Below are 20,163 nucleotides of genomic sequence, written 5' to 3' on the forward strand. Positions count from 1 at the left end.
TTGTGTTTTATCTGTTTAACTGATTTTGCGTAAAGCACTTTGAATTGCCCTGTTATTGACATGTGCTATACAAATAAAACTGCCTTGCCTTGCCTGCCCTCTCTTGCCCTTAGGCCTTCGGATTCGTGTGTTTAACTTCTCCCTGAAGCTGCTCACCTGCCTGCTGTACACCATCCGAGTGGTGACCGATAACCCGGGTCAAGGCGCCAGCGCCAGTCACAGCGCAGGACAGCAGAACGCTCCCAGTGGCAACAACAAATGGTTTGTCCATTGTCAACAAAAGCACTAACATACAGTCTAAATTTTTATAAGAGCGATAACACAAAGGCCAACTTTTTGGATGCCTACATTCACTAACTTTTCATTATTTTTGTCTTTCTTACTATTCTGCAGTGTCGACTGCCAATGGAACGGATCCGTGCAGGACAGAGAAATTAACTGGTAAGCAGCAGAAGGTGTGATTTCTCCTAATAGGGTGAAAGAAGTAGAACATGATTATGTAGCATCTGTTGGGAGCAACACTTTGTGTGTGCTCATTCAGCTCTTTGTGTGGTATCTTACCTCATGTCCTGCAGTCATTAAACTTAACCTGGACATGTTAATTGGAAAGATTGTCACATGTATTATCTCTTACTCGATTAATACCCTTCTAAACATATAAAAAGATTAGATATAACTGATAGGTTGTCTTATTTTGATAGTATGTATCTCTTACTGAAACTGTAATGCATTTCTTGACTGATGTAGAGGATATTTAGTTTTTGACTCTTAACGCAAGAGCGGTGTGCACTGTCTGACAGGGATTTGATCTTCTGGGTGGATAGAAAGATTCCTGTCTGGGCCATTCAAGTGAGTCACAACTAACTATGTACAAAGGAAAATAAGAATTAATTTGAACAAACACAACCTTTATAAATTGAAATGTATGAACTAAGGTCTTCAAATATTTGACCGGTTGAACGGTCCTTGCCAACACTGTGGATTTCCTGCTGACAGGATTAGTTCGGAAATGGTCGTTCTGTTCGAGCTTGTGTTCATATTCCCTGTTTTGGTTTGTGCAGGTGATTGTGGCCATCATTAGTTTCCTGGAGACTATGTTACTAATGTATCTGAGCTACAAGGTAAGACACACACACACACACACACACACACACACACACACACACAATAATTACACAGACACTTTATGCACGTCAGTAATACAATCTGCATGATTAGTCACTTACATTCTTTGAGACTGACAATCCATAAGTGGCGTAATTAGCCAAAGTCATTTGTCATGGCTACATTAAGGAGAGAAGGTAATTACAGGATCTGGTTGAGGTGAAGGATTAAGTGGTCATGAAAAGTGACTGACTACAATTAAGAGCTGCATCTATGCAGTGACTCACTGTCTATTGTGTTAAAAAGTCTGTGCATGTGTTTTTTTAAATTTAGGGGAACATCTGGGAGCAGATATTCCAAGTGTCCTTTCTTCTAGAGATGATCAACACCGTTCCCTTCATCATTACGGTAAAACCTTTACCATGGCAACACTGAAATACTCAGAGAAAACACGAATACGTAAGTACAAATTAATTTGCTAGTTCAAAACCATGGACAGCACCATGGGTTTGCCAAGACACAGCACAGCACAGCAGTTAGGCCACTGATATTTCAGTGCCATGGATTCTAACTTGCACCAATCTCAGTCAGAAATAACAATGAACGTGTTAATAAAAAACCCCTCTGCCCTGCACTCTCTGTGCTTCTAGAGGATGGAGAGGGGGGGTGGCAGGTTAGTAAGGGACATGCATTTTGCTAACAAGGGGAATGGCATCATCCCTCATCCCCCTAAAATAGCATACTGAGCAACCGACTGAGTATGTTAGTATGCGATCATAAATAAAGCTGTATCTCGTTTTCATATTCGTGCCATGTTAGGCTTCGAGAATAGCTGCTAAAAAAGTATTTTAAGTCAGACTGATCACACAGACACAGAGAACTGAACTACACATGTAAATGGATGGAAACTGCAGGCTGCACCACAGTCATTTTTGGATGTTAAAATGTTGGATAATAAGAGAAGATTGTTGTTGTTGGTGAAGCATTTAAGCTGCAATGCATACAGCATTTCCCAATGGTGGTGCGTTTTTTAATGTGTGATTGTTGACTGTTGAAATGGAACTGAGTGAAATGTTATCCATAAGTGAGTTGAAATGTTTCACTTTATCCTCAGATCTTCTGGCCCTCAATCAGAAACATCTTCATTCCCGTGTTTCTCAACTGCTGGCTGGCTAAGTGTGCTTTGGAGAACATGATCGTATGTAAAGCATTAACTTAATTGTTTCTGTAAATGACTTGTTTTTAATCAATGTTTTAATGACTTTGTTAATCCAAGACACTTCAGCTCACAGTTGCATGTGCTGCTATTGACAACACAAATCATTCTGCTGATTGCTTGCACCCTGAGAGCTTCCTCTGAGGGGTTATTTGCAGTCCTCTTTGCATTTTATCATGCTGCTCAGTATTGCTGCAACAGGAAGCATTTTAGGAGCAGAACAATAATGTCAACTTTATTTGCAATAATGATGTGAGAGATTCCTGACAGAGTTGACGTCAATGGTCAAAGAAAACCTTTGGTTTGATATATTTCTTTCATATAAGCAGAGTTGAGTTTTTAGTTCCACATGTTAAAGTAGGCTGTTGTTCTTGCATGGGTAGAATGATGTCCACAGAGCAATCCAGAGGACCAACTCAGCCATGTTCAACCAGGTCCTAATTCTCATCTGCACCCTGCTCTGCCTGGTCTTCACTGGGTGAGGCTGCTTCTCAAGGATTTTTTAATTATCTATTAGTCTATCTATTATTAATTATCAATTATCTATTATCTATCTAATTAGCTATTGAGTGTGAATTAAACCTTTCTATGTGTGTATTCGAAGGAAGTTGATCTGATGCCAAAAAATACTATTATCTTCCAATTGTTGCCAAATGCTAAGATAGTGTACACTTAACACTTATGTTTAGTTTAAAAGAAAGATCTAATTAAAGGAAGTTTTTTTCAAGAAATCCATGATAAACTCACAACAGATTGATCTTATATTACTTAACAACCTCAGAACTTTGTCTCTATGTTTTTCCTACAATTATTATCAAATTGCATAGTTCTTTCCAGGAAACCTAAAATAAATTATTAGTAAATAATCGAACCTGTAAGTGAAAACAGGAAAACGTTGCCTTAACATAGCCTTTTTTATTTTTTACTAACTAATCAGAAGTTATATAAAATATAGTATAAATATAGTAGAAGACTGGAATCAAAACAACAAGCATGGCAGACACACTTGTTTGGGCTTGCGAGCCAGCCAAAGAGTAGTAACGTTAGTTTTGAGTTTTGAGTGTCGAGCGTGAGACGCCGAAATGAATGCTAGTAAGATTCTGAATGGAAAGTTTACTTTTTAAAAGTTGCCAAATGGTTCCATTGACGAGACCAAAGTGATCTCTGTGTTTTGTTGTTGTGAACTGAGCTATCATCGCAAAAAGTCAAAGTATTTTTTCACTCTTATATTGATGGACAGTGTTACATTGTGTGAGAGATTATTTGCTCCAAGTGAGAATGTTACGTGTGAAATTAAACACTACAGTAGGCAATGTTGTTTTCAATAAAAAAATATTTGCACTAAGCAACCCGATCCATTCCACTTTTCCATGTTGATAAGAGCATTAAAATGAGAAAAAATAATGGGACAAAAAGAAATCATGGGACATTTAGAATAGATAAAATTAAATTGCGAGTTATCTATGACATTAATGCAAATTGCGATAAAACATTTTAATCAGTTGACAGCACTAATGAAATACAAAGCTTTTCTTTTTTTTTGCAAGGCATTTTAATTACGTAAATAACTGTATTACATATTGATATATTCCATTATACCTTTAGGACTAATTAACTATTCCTGCTTTATGTGAAGAGTACATGGCATTGTGTGGTTATATCTAACCTGTTCTGTCCAGCACATGTGGAATCCAGCACCTGGAGCGAGCAGGCAAAAATCTCTCCCTCTTCAATTCCTTCTACTTCTGCATTGTCACCTTCTCCACCGTGGGCTTTGGAGACGTCACCCCCCGCATATGGCCCTCGCAGCTGTTGGTGGTCATCATGATCTGTGTGGCTCTGGTGGTGCTGCCTCTGCAGGTAGGACAATGCTGAAATAATCTCGGTTAATCTTTGAATGTTCCATTGGGGGTTTCACTCAGTTAATTGTTGTGTCAGTTTGAGGAGCTGATGTACCTGTGGATGGAGAGACAGAAGTCTGGAGGGAATTACAGCCGCCACAGAGCACAGACGGAGAAACACGTAGTGCTGTGTGTCAGCACACTAAAGATAGACCTGCTCATGGATTTTCTCAATGAATTATATGCCCATCCTAGACTGCAGGTACCAAAAAACACAAACTTGTGTATTTTATACTCTAAAGTACACATTTAGGTTGTGACAAAGGTCTGCATTGTGTGTTTTCAAGGATATGTAAAGGGAAAATAACTCTTGTGATTCAGCTAAGACAGTAACTGTTTTGTAGATAACAAAGTGGTTCTTGTGCAATCTTAAAGGATTACTATGTAGTGATCCTGTGCCCAAGTGAAATGGACCTCCAGGTCCGGAGAGTGCTTCAGATCCCTCTGTGGTCTCAAAGGGTCATCTATCTACAAGGATCTGTTCTCAAAGACCAGGACCTGCTAAGAGCTAAGTAAGTGACACTTAAACTTTGGACTGTCTGTCCTTCAGTAGATCCACCACTTTGTTTCTGTATTAGTTACCATGACATTAATGCTCCACAGAGGATGAGGCCTACAGATAAAAGGTTACACTTATCCAGTTAAATATATCTCAACACATGCTGGATCAATTGCCACAACATTTTGTATAGTCATTTATGTATATTTTTTTGTTAATCAATGGTCTTTTTTATTTAGGTTTCCAATAAGGTCTAAGTAACGTACATTTCGTAAAAATCCGTATGAAATTGATATGAGACCTAAGAAAGTACAAATGTAAATGCATATCTTTGCATGTACGTATGGATACACATGCATGCACACATACAGATACACCCTAGGCAAGAAAATGATGACCAAAAAAAAACTAATAAAAGAAAGACAAAAAGAGACAAATAAGTTAATGCTTTTCCAACCTCATGGAATACAATACATCTTGAATCCAGCGAGTCTGAGGAGGGGGTCTGATATCTTGCAATAATATTATATTTGTATCTTGGTGACCTGTTGCCTCAGGAAAGACCCCGAACAGAGCAGTGTATATAATTTATTTATGTAGCATCAATCACATGCAGATCCAATAATACTTTACAGAGATAGAGCCAAGCTTCGAGAATAAATCCACCTGATTTTACACAAATGGGTCAATTTACTTGTCATATATAGTAGTTACAGTTACTATTTAATGTGGTTCTGCTTTCTTCAGTGTAAGAAAATACCCTTGGCAATGTCATCAGAAACCCTACATCATTAACTCGGGATGTATCAGGAACTAAAAGTCAGAATATCTTAATTTCAACATTTTCTTTCTCTTTTGAGTCCCCTAAATTTATGGAATTATATATATATATTTAATACTTAAATAACAAACATAAAACAGCTTGTCAAAAACACATAATGGTCCCGTGCAACAGTTGTACAATAATGTATGGAACACGTTACATCAAACACCAAAGTATTACTTCAATGAAATGGGTTTTTATAACTTCAACTGGAAACATTTGGTAGGGTTGTGATAGAGCCATTAGAAGTAGAGGACTGGGTGTGTGTCGCGGTTACATCCTGCATCTGGCAACATTTCAAATTCGCCCACACTTGTTTTGCATTCTGCAATCTCCTGGCTGTGATAATCATATGCAAAAACAGCACACCACATTTACAGCACAATTACAGCACAGATCATTTCAGGTTGTATACTTGTCTATACAGTATGCAGGCAAAGTTGAGTATTAAATCAAAAGATCTTGCTGTTGTCTCTTCTGACTGGTCAAATGTCACTGGCTGACTCTTTTGTGGCAGAGTTTCCTGCTGTTTTGTATTTGAGTAATCTGTTATTTGTCATGATGTCTCGCTGCTGCAGAATGGATGACGCAGAGGCTTGTTTCATTCTAAGCAGTCGTAACGAAATGGATCGCATGGCTGCGGTAAGAAGAGAGACAATTAATGAACTCTCTGCCATAACTCTTTACCAATTATGATTTGTCATTCAATGGTCAAAAACTCGAGTAATTCATGCTAGCAGTCACAAAGACAATAATTGAGTGAAAATGAATTATCTCTTACTGTTTTCCATCAGGACCATCAAACCATCCTGAGAGCCTGGGCAGTGAAGGACTTTGCTCCAAATTGCCCCCTTTATGTCCAAATACTTAAACCTGAAAATAAGTTTCATGTAAAATTTGCAGGTGAGAATTTCGAAACTGTCAGTGAAACGCTTTTGGTTTCTGGCCGAGAGTTATAAGCCTAATGGTGGATTAGATGACTACTTGTATGTGAAGTTGGTCACTTATCACGTAGTAATGAACCCACAGAGAATTATCACCGGATCTGTAATTCACCTCAGCTTTACAGTCTTGAATTAGCCTAGAAATCTAGACGCACCATAGCGGCAGCAAACATAATTTGATGTGGTTCTGGCTTGTCAGGCTTGTCTTAAAGCATTTTTCAGTTTTTTTTTTTATTTTGGCCTTCCAGCCCACTACTCTTTAATTTTGAATCACTCTCTTGTTGCATAATTTTCAGTTGACTGACAAGACTGAATTGCAAACATAGTGGAGACCCAAATATTTCCCTCAGGAATTGTTGGAGACAAAAACATAGTTGGACGTACATCCCGTTTGGCGGCCAGATGCAAAACTTCAATTGAATGCTATAATTGCTCCCTATTTGCTGGATATGTAAATTGTTAACTGCTTGCCAACAAGTCCGCCATAAGAACTTAAAAGGCGATAACATATCTATGTTGTGTTTACAGCTTGATCCTATGCCCTAAAATGGTCAAAAAATGACAAAATATGAGGCAAAAGCTGGAGTTAATTAGCTTAGCTTAGCATGCTCCAAACGGTATTTCGTTGCCTTGTACTTGTACATGTGTAATGACAATAAAGTTATCTATCTATCTATCTATCTATCTATCTATCTATAAAAACTGGAAACAGAAGAAAATAGTTAACCTTGAAAGCTCACTAATTTACATATCTATATGATATACTGTATATCTTGTTTGTTTAATCAGGGAGTTAGTCTGTCACTCTCTTGAGTTGATTGAAGATGAGATTTTATGGTGCTGGAGAGTTTTATTGATCTCACACTAAGCTAAAAGACTTGCAGCTTTCGCTAGCTTCATAAGTAACGTACAGATAAGAGAGAGGTATTGATCCCCTCATCTAACTCTTTGCCAGAAAGGAAAATGTCGAACTATTCATGTAAAAGATTTTGCCCACTTATAAAGAACCATTCCTGTGTAACAGATGGTAATATACTTTTGACCTTTTTCAGATCATGTTGTTTGTGAGGAGGAGTTCAAATATGCCATGTTGGCTCTTAACTGTGTGTGTCCGGCCACCTCCACCTTGGTCACGCTCCTTGTACACACCTCCCGCGGACGGTCAGTCATCTTGCATAACCAGGGGCTTCTCAGGCTTTTTGATTTCTCATAACTGTGATTCTAAAGTTCACATTTCTGTACATGTTCATATCCGCTGATATATATGGATGTGTCAACGGAACAGGCACAAAGAGGTGATAAGGTTAAGCAAAGACAAAAGTCTTAGTTTATTGTGGAAAACGGCAGGAAGTAAAGAGGTCATTTAAGCAAAAAATGGGAACAGGCTGCACCTAAATGGATTCTTATACAAAGTGTTTTTGTTAAACAGTTTGAAAAGCTGTCCGGGAGGAAATGATTTTTCACAGCATGCAAACGGATCTTTTCAAATCTGATTCCAATGGCTGTAAAAGCAGTAACAGCAGTAAAGGGGAAGTAGTGGCCTATAGCACTTTCTGTGTTCCTAAAGTCAACGTTTTTGAAAGTGAAACTATGTGTATTTTTATTAGACGATTGGTGAACAGGTTTTGACATTGCAAGCATCAATACAAATGTGTACATGAAAATAAGCATTACAGTTATCTGACTGTTCATGAGGGAGTATGGTTATGCAAGTGTGTGTTTGCGTTGCATGTGTTTGCCTTGAGCAAATGAGATGAATGCAGAGACATGCAGCCCAACAAGGAGGTTCAGTGGTAAACACGTTTATCCGGACCAGGAGATAGTAATAATCATGTTTTGTCTTTACATTGAGTTACAGTATAGAAGCCACTGTGTGAAATACAATTGATGTCATCTTATGTAAATATTAATCAAGTATGTAAACTGCAACCTCAGGTTTGCTCTGAGCATCATAATGCTTGAGTAATTACCACAATTACCAGAAGTCCTTCCAATGGGCATATTAGAGACAAGCCGAGTGGCTGACACATGGATCAAGCTGTCTGCTTTCATCAGAGAACCCAGGAGACTCAGGGTGAGGGCAGGAGACCCACATCCCTCCAGACCGGGAGAGGGTCTGGAGGGATGTGGGAAGAAAGTTTTTTTGAAGGACTATAATGAGTGCTCTTGACTGCATGTACAGTATATTGCATATGTGGCAAATTTCTTACACTTTAAAATGTATAAGATGTATTGATTTGTCTGTATGTTTGGTTGTATTTTCCCTGAATGATTGCAGAGAAGGACAACAGTCTCCGGAGCACTGGCAGAGGATGTACGGATGTTGCTCTGGCAACGAGGTCTACCACATCCGAGTGTGTGACAGCAAGTTCTTTGGAGAGTATAACGGCAAAAGCTTTACATACGCCTCCTTTCATGCTCACAAGAAGTGAGTTGACATGTAAACTAAAGCATCTTCTCTAGATACTGACCAGCTGAAAATATACCAAGACATTTACAGGGGTTGTTCAATTGTTTGACCTGTTATCATCTTGTATAATCAAGTACAGCAGCAGTGCACTACTACTCTTTTGTTTCATCCTAGTTTAATAACCAAATTGATAAAAAGATCCAATAATCTAACTTTTTGAATATACTGTAGGTGTTATTCATCCAGCTAAAAAGTGATGTAAAATAATGTTGCACATTACAAAACCATTTTTTAGCTCACTGCTACAGAAGTTGAATACAAATCTTGAATGTCAAGACAACACTGGTGTTGTTTGAAGAAACTGTTTGGAATATTCCTTATTCCCTTTCTTCATAGTCTGTCATCACACAGGGAACCAGTTAACGATAGCTTGGTTGCACCTCAGGTTTAAAATGACAGGTTGTGGTTACATGCTGTAACTATTTTGAGGTTTGTGTAGACTGTTATCCCGAATTGGTTGACTTTTCTAGAAATCTGCATGGAAACCTGTTGCCTTAAAGTTTTTTCACAAGGTTAAGTAAATAAATAAATACAGAGCAGTAAGTTGATGCATTAGACAAATCAAGTTTACATTTGCAGATTTGACTAAAAATCATTAGTTAACATAATCTTTTTTTCTGGAGTCATGTTGTCAAATTTAAAGCATTTTCAGTTAAAGCTTTAGTGCGTAACTTTTTAATATTAATGAGCGTCTGTTACATTCAAGCCATTACCAAATGAGTTGATACAAAGCTAATTAAGATTTTTAACTCAAGTATACATGTGACGTGCAGGTACGGCGTGTGTCTGATTGGTATAAAGAGGGAAGACAACAAGAGCATCCTGCTGAACCCTGGCCCGCGCCACATCATGGCTGCCACAGACACGTGCTACTACATCAACATCACTAAGGAGGAGAACTCAGCCTTCATCTTCAACCAGGAGGAGAAGAAGGGCCGCCCTGCCGGGGGACGCTATGACGGGCCCTCGCAGCTTCCTGTACACAGCATCATCGCTAGCATGGGTGAGAGAGTGTGATGAACTGCTCTTGTTGATGAAAGAGGTCTGAAAGGTATTGATGAATTTGGATTGATTGTGGAGACGCGGGTTCCTTATGTTTGATGTAAAGCGCCAGTGAATATCATTTACAGGCACTGTTGCCATGGATCTTCAGAATACGAGTCCACCTGACGTCTCAGGTGGTAGACTGGTCCCACCTGCATTAAATGGAACAGAGGGCCGCAGGCCAAGCATCGCTCCAGTTCAGGAGATCGCCGACTCCGCCTCAATTCTGCCATGTGACCTCCTCAGTGACCAATCAGAAGATGATTCTGTCTTCACAGATGAAAAAGGCCACTCATCTACTGAGTATGCAGGAAAGAGTACTTAAATGTCCTGCTCAAGCATGAATAACAAACAGAATTGACTTAAATATACTGGAGAGAGAGAGAGAGAGGGAGAGAGAGAGAGAGAGAGAGAGAGAGAGAGAGAGAGCTTGTTGTGCCACACCTGTGAGGTGGATAGATTATCTCAGCAAAGGACAAGTGCTCACTAACACAGATTTAGAGAGATTTGTGAACAATATTTGAGAGAAATAAACCTGTACATAGAAAAAGTCTTAGATCTTTGAGTTCAGCTCATAAAAGATGGGGGCAAAAACAAAAGTGTTGCGTTTATAACTTTGTTAAGTGTAGTACTCGTGTAGAAGTTATTGTACTGTGCTCGCCCCCCCCCCCCATGTTGTTGCCTTTCTAGTTGAGCCTAAAATACTTTAAACCACAGCCCTTTGATATATGCTAAACCTGCAAAATGCTAATTAAGCAAACAATCATACATATTAAAATTGAGCCTGCAGTAGCTTTACTATTATGCAACTTCCCAGAATGTCCGTCCAAAAAAGACCAACACACTAATCTTACCTGTTGTCATTCTGTGAATAGTTTACTCAGCATGCATGTTGAACCAGAGTACACTAATGGCTCATTTCCAAGGTAACATGAATGAATGAATGAATAAAATTACAACAAGACATCCTGACAAATTTCACAGTTTGTTTCTATAAAATTTGTCATTCTTGCTTTTTGGATTTGATGGCAGGTACGTGAAAGGTTATCCCCCTAACTCGCCGTACATTGGGAGCTCGCCTACCTTGTGCCATCTGTTGGCTGAAAAAGCACCGTTTTGCTGCCTACGACTTGACCAGGTGGGCAGTCGCTGTTCCAACTTAGTCACTCAGTTACTTACTGCCGCCATCATTCCTTCCTTTCCTTCTTCTCTCTGTCCTTCACATCATAAAAGCCAACCAACAGTAAAATACCTGTTTTTTTCTCTCCTTATGCAGGGTTGCAGGCACAACAGCTTTGAGGATGCTAAGGCTTATGGTTTTAAAAACAAGCTCATCATTGTGTCTGCTGAGACTGCAGGGAACGGTCTTTATAACTTCATAGTGCCCCTCAGAGCTTATTACAGACCGAGGAAAGAACTCAACCCCATTGTCTTGCTGCTTGATAACTCGTGAGTTCACTTTAACACACAAAAAATACACACATTGTTCCTTTCTTTCAACCCTTACTCTGTCAATCACCATGTAACACTGGGAAACATTATGCATGCTAAAAGCCAATGTCAGCCGAACGCTAAGGGCAAGGCTGGAGGTGGAACTCCATTGTCAACACTGATGTTCGGTTACTGCTGCTGCTCACAGTGAGTGTGTTTTGAGCGACAAAGAAATTAAAAAAAATGCTTCACTCTATAGCTCCAGACAGTTACCATAGCAACTTGCTTTGCCTTGAACCTGAATGATATATTTTGCTACAAGGGGAGAAAAAGATCAAAAATGATTTCTTTGTAGAACACCAAGCAGCCCTGATCAGTCCCTTTTCAGCCCCCACAAGCAAGCTCTCAGTCCCCCAAATGCATCTCTCTCTTTCTACCTTCCTTTCACTGTTGCACACACACAAAAACTAACACCCACACAGTTGGATACACAATGCAAGCACTTACGACAGCCTTGGGTCTGTAGTCAGCAGGACTGGGAAGATGTTTAGAGTAATGTTCTGTCAGGGTTGGTGGTGGTGGTGGACAGACAGTAATGAAGCAACTAAATCTCTCGGAGTGTGCCTTCCCCCCCGACAGACTCATCCCTTAGCCTAATGACACACCAAGTAGGAAGTTAAACTACCACATAGGCTCCTTAGGTCCCGGTACTTACTGTTGTACATCATCACATAGTAGTAAACACTCATCCCTAAAGCATACATAAGATATAACGTCATTTTCAGTGTGTTTAATGTGTACTTAGTTGAACATCTTGGATGCAAGTGTTGGAGAACAGTTGCTAAATGATCAACACATTTTCTAAACTGTTAAGTATTGCATTTCATGATGTAAACTTTTCATACAGTTAGTTTGTTCATTTCTATTTCCATGTTTTGCCAAACATTTTCAAACTTAAAATAAATTCACATTTTCCAGTAACATAAATAAAACAAATTAAAAAACATCAATCAGAACATCACATTTACATTTATTGTACATAACTGCAAGTAACATGTTTTTAACTTATGTTCAAGGCTTTCTCTAAGTTTGCAGTAAGATGAATAGTTGACTAGTCGTGCATCATCCATGTTTTAAAAACTACTTACTAAGAAATGCATTGTGTGGTTTGCAGTAAGAAGTGCAACAAAAAACAAAATGGGACAAATTTTCTCTATCATGTTTCCTGTAGTCCAGAAAATCACTTTCTGGAGGCCATCTGCTGTTTTCCTATGGTCTACTACATGGCTGGGACCATAGACAAGTAAGACTGGCATTTCACTTCCTGCTTTTCATTATAATTGTATCATATATTACATTCATCTTATGATTAAAATATATTGAAGAGGAGTTTTTACTTACGTATCTGAGTAATTTAATTGGATGTGCAGCATGTTCCAGGCAAATCTGCGGTGCCTGCTGTTGCTATTCTCATTGTTGCACGCGTGTGTGTGTGTGTGTGTGTGTGTGCGTGTGTGTGTGTGTGTGTGTGTGTGTGTGTGTGTGTGTGTGTGTGTGTGTGTGTGTGTGTTTCAGTCTGGACAGCTTGCTGCAGTGTGGCATTATCTACGCCGATAATTTGGTTGTTGTGGATAAAGAGAGTACGATGAGTGCTGAGGAGGACTACATGGCCGATGCCAAAACTATTGTCAATGTACAGACGATGTTCAGGTAATTGATTTTCTTTTATCGTAATGTTTATCATTTATTAATTCATGATATGGTCTTTACTTTTTTTTTAGCCTATATTGCAAACCATGGTTAAACAACAGCCGTTTTGCTATAATGAATTTAAAAGTTTGGTAATAAATCGTGGTGTTTAGTCTCATAATCTCTGACATTTTTGAATGGAACAACGTTCCAGGTTGTTTCCCAGTCTCAGCATTATCACAGAGCTTACTCATCCATCCAACATGAGATTCATGCAGTTCAGAGCAAAGGACTGCTATTCACTGGCCCTCTCCAAGCTGGAGAAGGTAAAACACAACAAGTGGGCTTACAGTGAATTGTGTAAATTATGAACATGAATTGTAAAGAGAAGATGCTAAAGCCAGTATTTTTGCCATTTTCATCTGACTTTCCACACTGTCAGAAAAGCGACAGTCCTTTTAATGCTGTTGATCATTGCTGTGTTGTGTGTCAAGAAAGAGCGTGATAAAGGTTCCAACTTGGCCTTCATGTTTCGCCTACCCTTCGCTGCAGGGAGAGTATTCAGTATCAGCATGCTGGACACCCTGCTGTATCAGGTTGGTACACTACACACCTACAGCAAAGCATCCTTAAATAACTCTCCCTCTAAATAAATGCTAGGTGAAAGAAATGAATGTGTCTTACAGTAGAACTGAGAAACCGCGGTACCTGTAGAAACAGAGCAGCTTTGCCAGCATAAAGCAGAAGTGCCCTCTTGTGTTGAGTCATTGATAGAAAACTGACCAAAGTTTCTTTATATCCACTGTTCTTCAGTTCTAAAAGTGTTTTTTCTGTGATTCCATGCCAGTCTTTTGTGAAGGACTACATGATCCTTATTGCAAGGTTGCTGCTGGGGCTGGACACCACTCCAGGATCAGGATACCTCTGTGCTGTGAGTTAGATAGAAAAATTAAGTAAAAAAAGTTGACACAGACACAGTGCCATACTCCAGTTTATCTAACTAATAGTATACCCATGTATCTCTTGTTCCAGATGAAAGTAACAGAGGAAGATCTGTGGATTAGTACTTATGGTAGATTGTTCCAGAAACTCTGCTCCTCTAGTGCTGAAATTCCTATCGGGATCTATCGGACAGAATCCCACATTTTCTCGACTTCTGAGGTGAGAGCTCTGAGCTGGTATTTTAAGTTGTCTCAAGCTTAAATCCTCCTTGATTTCAAAAAAGCTTGTAATCACTGCTTTCATCCTGTGGCAAACAAATTTCATGGCAATCCATCCATTAGTTGTTACTACTATATATACTATGCTTTTCACTCAGAACAACACATTTTGCAGGGGGAAAGGTTAGAGATCACCTAGTCTCGCTTTGCCCGACCTTCCCCCACAGCGCTGCAAGAGAGGGTCTGCCTGGTACACACAGCATTCTAGGATGAGAGAAAAACGTGCTCTAGTTTGTTGGCATTTCTTTAAACCAATCACAATCGTCATTGGTGGCTGAGCAACGGTGCCGCAGCAAATAGCCTCAGAAAGGAACTTGTTTTGGTGGAACATGTGTACGTTCAAAAGTTGTTTAAATCGTACAACAGAAAACTCAGATTGGACAGATAACCTAGTTGGCTGTCTGAATTTACCCTGCAAATATGTAAGGAGCAGTTAACCATAGTCCTAGTAAAATTCCAACAGAAAGAAAGCGTAGGGTAATGGACATTCCGCTGAAAAGAGAGAAATCCAGCGGAATTTCTGGCGGCAACAGAGCAATCCTGGAAGTGGAACATTGTGCATTTAGACTAGAGATCAATAAAGTCATTAGGATTCATCCTCTGGGAACCATTAATGCCTTTACTAAAATTGTGCCAATCTATTAAGTATATGTTAAAATAATTCCCAGAATAAGTGAAAACTTTGACTTGCTGGTGGCAATGGAGAAAAAGTCAGGGAATGACCAAAGTCAGTAGGCTTTAGTCTCTGCCTGGACCAAAGTGGGGGACTGGACAAGCACTAAAAACTACGATTTATTTCCTGGTCATGAAGTAAACTTATTGCCCCCCCAATCCCAGTCGCAGGTATCAGTCAGTGTTGATGACTGCGAGGACACCAAGGACAAGGGGGACGAGTCTCGCAGCAATGATCAATCCGATCACCCTCTGCTGAGGAAGAAGAGCATGCAGTGGGCACGGCGTCTGAGTAAGAAAAGCATGAAGCGGCAGGGAGTGAGCCGCGACTCGAGCAAGGACCACGCCCAGCGCATCGCTCAGCAGCGCCTCAACTTCTACCGACGCTCTGAGAGAGAAGAGCTGTCTGAGCTGGTCCGCAACCGCATGAAACATCTGGGCCTCCCCACCTCTGGATATGGTGAGGATGGACACATCTTCATGAGAAGGCCAACTGCTCAGAGCTTTCCTTACACAAACATTCATGTCTTCTTCTGCTTAAAAGTTTGCTTGTTTCTTGTCTAACTATGTTCTGTGCAGAAGACCTCACTAATCTGACAGCCAGCGACGTCATGAACAGAGTTAATCTAGGATACCTACAAGGTAAAGATTTAAATTATGATGCTATTGCAGGTGTAAATTAGACCATCACACCGTCATACAGATGTTGCCACTCCGGTTTGCTCATAGAGGTCATGTTTCTGTTTCAGATGAGCAGAATGATCACCAAAACACCTTGTCCTACGTCTTGATCAACCCGTCTCCTGACACCAGGCTGGAGCTCAATGACATTGTGTAAGCATTAAGCGTGATTTATGCTTCTGCGGTAAATCTATCGCCGTGGCTATGAAAGTAGGCATGTGGAGACACGGACCTTACACCGGACCCTACGCTTTGATACACACTCCTCACGCACATACACATGCCGGCCCTGCTATTCTGAGCCTCAGCAGAACCCTAAATTACACTCCTTTGCATCGGTCCCATTGTGCGGGTTTGTTGTTTAGTACAAATGGGGTGAAATTGAGTCAGCACTGTTACTGTTTATTTCTCAACTTTCTTAAAGCTGTCTTATTTATAGATCTTATTTCATGTGTATTACTCATCAAAGTGATAATCAAAGCAAAACAGTTAGATTTTTCATAGTGGATTTTTAAAAAATTAATAGTGAAGACAAAAATATCCCTTTGCCACTATAACTAGTACTTCACTTAAGCTTGAAATGATGCTGTCTTTGTCCGTGACAGGCCCCCAGGAATTGCACTGGGCTTCCAAGCGAATTTGACATAGTGGAATTACAACTTATGTGTCCCTCACGTGATGCCTCATGGGCCCAAAAAGACTTTTTCCCATATAATTACATTGCAAACAAGACTTCTGTAAATATGTGCAATATCACAGCTCCGCCGAAACAAATTTTGAAAGTAGAAGACCTACACAATTAAATAATTTAATCCCAATTCAAGTTAGTGCAGCGCCGATCATATAGGTAATTTTATATGCAGAAGTTGGACTTTTTTCTGCTTCCTGCGCCACTAAACAACTCTCATTGGAATGAACGGGGCTCCGCCTCGGATGCTGTATCCAGTTGTCATTATGCACCTATGGTCCGGGAGTGCGCAAAAATTGCATCCTCCAAGGAGAATATAAACAGAGCTACTATGCGTCCGTTGTGTCTGCAGCTGTCCATGTATGTGTACGTTGCAGAGTATAATTGAGCCTTCAAAGCTGCACTAATCAATATTGTGATATTATTAATAGATGTAATGACCATGAGTAAAGTGTTTAGGAGCGCTTGTAATGAGAGCTTTGATGTGTTTTAACTTATTGTTTTGTTTCACTCATCAACCTTTTTCCCAGCCACAACAGGCATCTGTTTCCAGCTAAAGAAAAGCTTTTAAAAACACGCTGTACGCTACCTGCCTAACACCAAACAGTCAACAGCTAAAGTTAGCGAGTGAACATTTAGCAGCTTAAGAGCCAAATATTTCCATCAGGAGTTGGTGGAGCCCAAAACAGAGCTAAAAGTAGAGTGAGTATTTAGCTTACATGTGTCGGTTTGATAATGATGTTGCTTCTGGTGATTATGGATCGGTTTGAAAGTGAATGAATGAATGCTCCCATGTGGCAACTCCTCAACAATCGATGCACGCCCTTATCTCGTTTTTTTCTGTTCTTCTGACCTCTCTCTCAGGTACTTGATTCGTTCAGACCCTCTGGCTCACGTCCCAGAGGTGCCTCCTGTCCACAGAAGCAGCTTGAGAGAGACACATGAGGGCAGCATGGACGCCAGAGAGGACACCCAGCTCTGATTCCATCATGACCTTCACTGGTACACTCTTTCGTAATCACCCCCTTCAGCTTTGATGGGGGTCTGGTTGCAGCCATGCAGGTTCAGTCTGAAAGAGAACAATTTGTGCTACAATGTTCCAGCACTGCAGTCTATAACTGTATTATATGAGTGCCTACTGTTTGGCAGGTGACATTTAACCTCATCTGTGACGTCATCCTTTTGCTACAATGTAAGAATAGTGCATTCGTTGCTATGAAAGCGTGTTGATCGTCAGGGACAAGCTTGTTAACACAATAATTCAGCTAAGTAAAAGGATTTGAATCTGTTCCATCACATCTGCAGCATTGCCCTTGATTAGAGTGTGTTAGAGAGATTCACCAAACAAAAGAACCTTTGATTGAAGTGAATTGTATATTTTGCTTCTGCTCTTCCCGGTTGTGGCTCCCTTGGGAAAGAACAAGTTGGACATCAAAATTAGAGATTTTAGGACGCAGAGTATTTTTTTTGCAGGCTTTATTTAACAGAAATCAGGTGCAATTATTCTTAATTTCACAGGGCCAGATACACTCACCTTTTCCCCACCAATATAAAATATAATCATAAAATTAAAAAAAAAGGTTTAACAGTATGTGACTATGACTATGTGAATGTAAATAAATATGTGCAGTAAAGCTTTCCTTTAAAGCTTTTTTCTGTAGCTGAACCATAGAAGTACATATTTGTTCAGTGGTGTAGAGGTCTTGATTAGTATGTTTTGTACAAACAATGATGGTTACTTATATGTTTCTCTGCAGTGCTTTTCTTAGGTTGGATGAGGTTTTTGCACTACAAGTGCTTAGTTCAACCCTTTTAACAGGTCGTGCCATACAGTCAGTATTGTGCCATAAAGGATTTATTTGATTTGTTTTATATAATTGTAACCAGAAAACCTCATTTTACTTTCAGCACTGCTCAGTGAAAGAATGTGCTTATGAATTTACATTTTGTGGCTGTTTGGACAAGGTATGCATTTCTAAAATACTACATCTTGTACACAAGAATGTTTAACTTCATCCATATTTAAATATTGAAAATATTTGTACTGGAGTTTTATTTTACTTTGCACATTAAAGTGCTATATTATGAAAAAATAATTTTGAAACTGTTAGTGTGAGTTGTCTGATAATTTAGCCTTAGTACTGCTACATGTCTTACCATACAAATGGCAATTTAAAGGAATAGTTTTAGGAATTTGCTGAGATTTAAATGAGAAGCTCAACACCACTCAGGTCTGCAATTCTACTCTTGTGTGTACACTAAATGTTAAGCTACAGCCAGGAGAATGTTATCTTGGATTAGATGCTAAAGGCTGGAAATGGGTAAACAGCTAATGTCAGAATTCAATGAAGATTCATCACAGTTACCAGCCTAAATGGAAAGCGGAAGGCCACATCAGAGTAACACTGAGGTCTGTGTGAAACACAGTTTTGTAGTAAATATACTCTATAAACTATAAATAAAATAACTAAATAAAAGGAGAGATAATTGTGAAGTAGATGTGAAGGACAAGGAGATGTTAACGGAAAGCAGGTAGGAGAAGCACAGAGAGAAGGGTTAGAAGATAAGAAAGTAGGAGGTAGCGGTGTGACTAACATGTGAGTCACATTACTGGCAACCAAGAGTGGAGACGAGCTCTAATCAGGCAACTCAAGTGGAAACACCTGTGTTGTTTTAATGTGGGTGCAGTGGCTTGATATATTGTTTGTGGAAGAATAAACTGCAAACGGGAGAACAGGTGAGGCAATATAACTAGTAAGAGCAGGGCAATGACTTAAATCAATCCCTAGTTGCTATATAGTGCACCATTTACTGCCTCTCTTGTCACTTTAATTCTCTATATTATATAGTGCTCTGCAACACACTACCTTCTGCTAACAAATGCTGGTACACTTCCTTGGAACATGTTGCTTAATAACGGTTCCTGCTGTAGGATGTATGATTTTGTAGTTTTTGCAGGTTAAAGAAAGAAAAAAAAATGTTCCTCGCAGATTTTTTTTTGGGGGGGGGGAATAGCATACTATATATTCCTTGTCTCATCCGTACAAGCACTAAAGTGTTAAAACACCAAGTTGTAGTTTTGTGCAGGACTGTTTCTTGGCCGAGACCAGGGACCTCTTTATAGATTAAACTAAAATGTAACATGTAAATTATTGAGCTTTAGAGATGATTGCGTTTTTCCTGAGGAAAAAAAAAGGCCTTTATTGGAAGAAAGGAGTTGATTTGCCCTAACTGTGTAGTAGAAATGAATAATGATCCAAAGAGAAGTGTGAGTGAGGGTATTATTGTGTGAAACAGTGTATGGAAATTTATGTGAGAGTAAGTATGACCAACACAGCCGTACAAGACCTCTCTTAAACACTCTTATCCTCATTCAGAAGAGACAAAGAAAGGGGGGAATAAAGCAGTAGGGTATGACATAAAGAAAACGAGTGAAACAGGGAGACAAATGGTCAAAGAAAGAAAAGGGGAGCAGTAAGAAACAGATGCACATACTGTATACACACACAAATGCAAACAGAACATAAGCAAGCACACACACTTCATCAGAAAACATACCTAGTTGCATTTTATTATCTCTTTAAAATAAATAAACAAAATATCACACAATGAAATAAGACTCATAACATCTCTGAAAGCCTGTAACAGAATAAACTTTAAAATAGTGCCTGCTTTTTTAGTAAACATAACTTGTACGTAATGTACAAAAAATACTACTCAAAAATGTACAAAATGTAGCAAACAAATATCAAGTATTGTGCAGTTCTCACCCCCCTACACA

The 20,163-nt window shown here is 39.4% G+C and overlaps 1 protein-coding gene across 2 annotated transcripts in view; it reads left to right on the forward strand.

The window, feature by feature from the left end:
* Positions 1–19,566, forward strand: part of kcnt1a (potassium sodium-activated channel subfamily T member 1a) — a 31,792-nt gene extending 12,226 nt beyond the window's left edge. For both annotated transcript variants that reach the window (XM_032539461.1, XM_032539462.1), the window contains 28 exons: positions 114–261; positions 394–441; positions 801–849; positions 1,062–1,121; positions 1,438–1,512; positions 2,219–2,302; positions 2,704–2,798; positions 4,000–4,180; positions 4,259–4,423; positions 4,597–4,733; positions 6,122–6,185; positions 6,338–6,446; positions 7,540–7,648; positions 8,766–8,915; positions 9,731–9,960; positions 10,088–10,304; positions 11,034–11,139; positions 11,278–11,450; positions 12,664–12,735; positions 13,008–13,142; positions 13,336–13,447; positions 13,616–13,717; positions 13,969–14,052; positions 14,154–14,282; positions 15,179–15,473; positions 15,593–15,655; positions 15,763–15,847; positions 17,247–19,566. In XM_032539461.1, the coding sequence (XP_032395352.1) occupies positions 114–261; positions 394–441; positions 801–849; positions 1,062–1,121; positions 1,438–1,512; positions 2,219–2,302; positions 2,704–2,798; positions 4,000–4,180; positions 4,259–4,423; positions 4,597–4,733; positions 6,122–6,185; positions 6,338–6,446; positions 7,540–7,648; positions 8,766–8,915; positions 9,731–9,960; positions 10,088–10,304; positions 11,034–11,139; positions 11,278–11,450; positions 12,664–12,735; positions 13,008–13,142; positions 13,336–13,447; positions 13,616–13,717; positions 13,969–14,052; positions 14,154–14,282; positions 15,179–15,473; positions 15,593–15,655; positions 15,763–15,847; positions 17,247–17,364 (3,395 nt within the window). In that variant the 3' untranslated portion in view covers positions 17,365–19,566. The remainder of the gene's footprint in view (positions 1–113; positions 262–393; positions 442–800; positions 850–1,061; positions 1,122–1,437; positions 1,513–2,218; positions 2,303–2,703; positions 2,799–3,999; positions 4,181–4,258; positions 4,424–4,596; positions 4,734–6,121; positions 6,186–6,337; positions 6,447–7,539; positions 7,649–8,765; positions 8,916–9,730; positions 9,961–10,087; positions 10,305–11,033; positions 11,140–11,277; positions 11,451–12,663; positions 12,736–13,007; positions 13,143–13,335; positions 13,448–13,615; positions 13,718–13,968; positions 14,053–14,153; positions 14,283–15,178; positions 15,474–15,592; positions 15,656–15,762; positions 15,848–17,246) is intronic.
* The last annotated feature ends 597 nt before the right edge of the window (positions 19,567–20,163 follow it).

Source organism: Etheostoma spectabile, chromosome 16 (genome assembly GCF_008692095.1).
Source record: "Etheostoma spectabile isolate EspeVRDwgs_2016 chromosome 16, UIUC_Espe_1.0, whole genome shotgun sequence".
In the NCBI taxonomy this organism is placed as follows: Eukaryota; Metazoa; Chordata; class Actinopteri; order Perciformes; family Percidae; genus Etheostoma; species Etheostoma spectabile.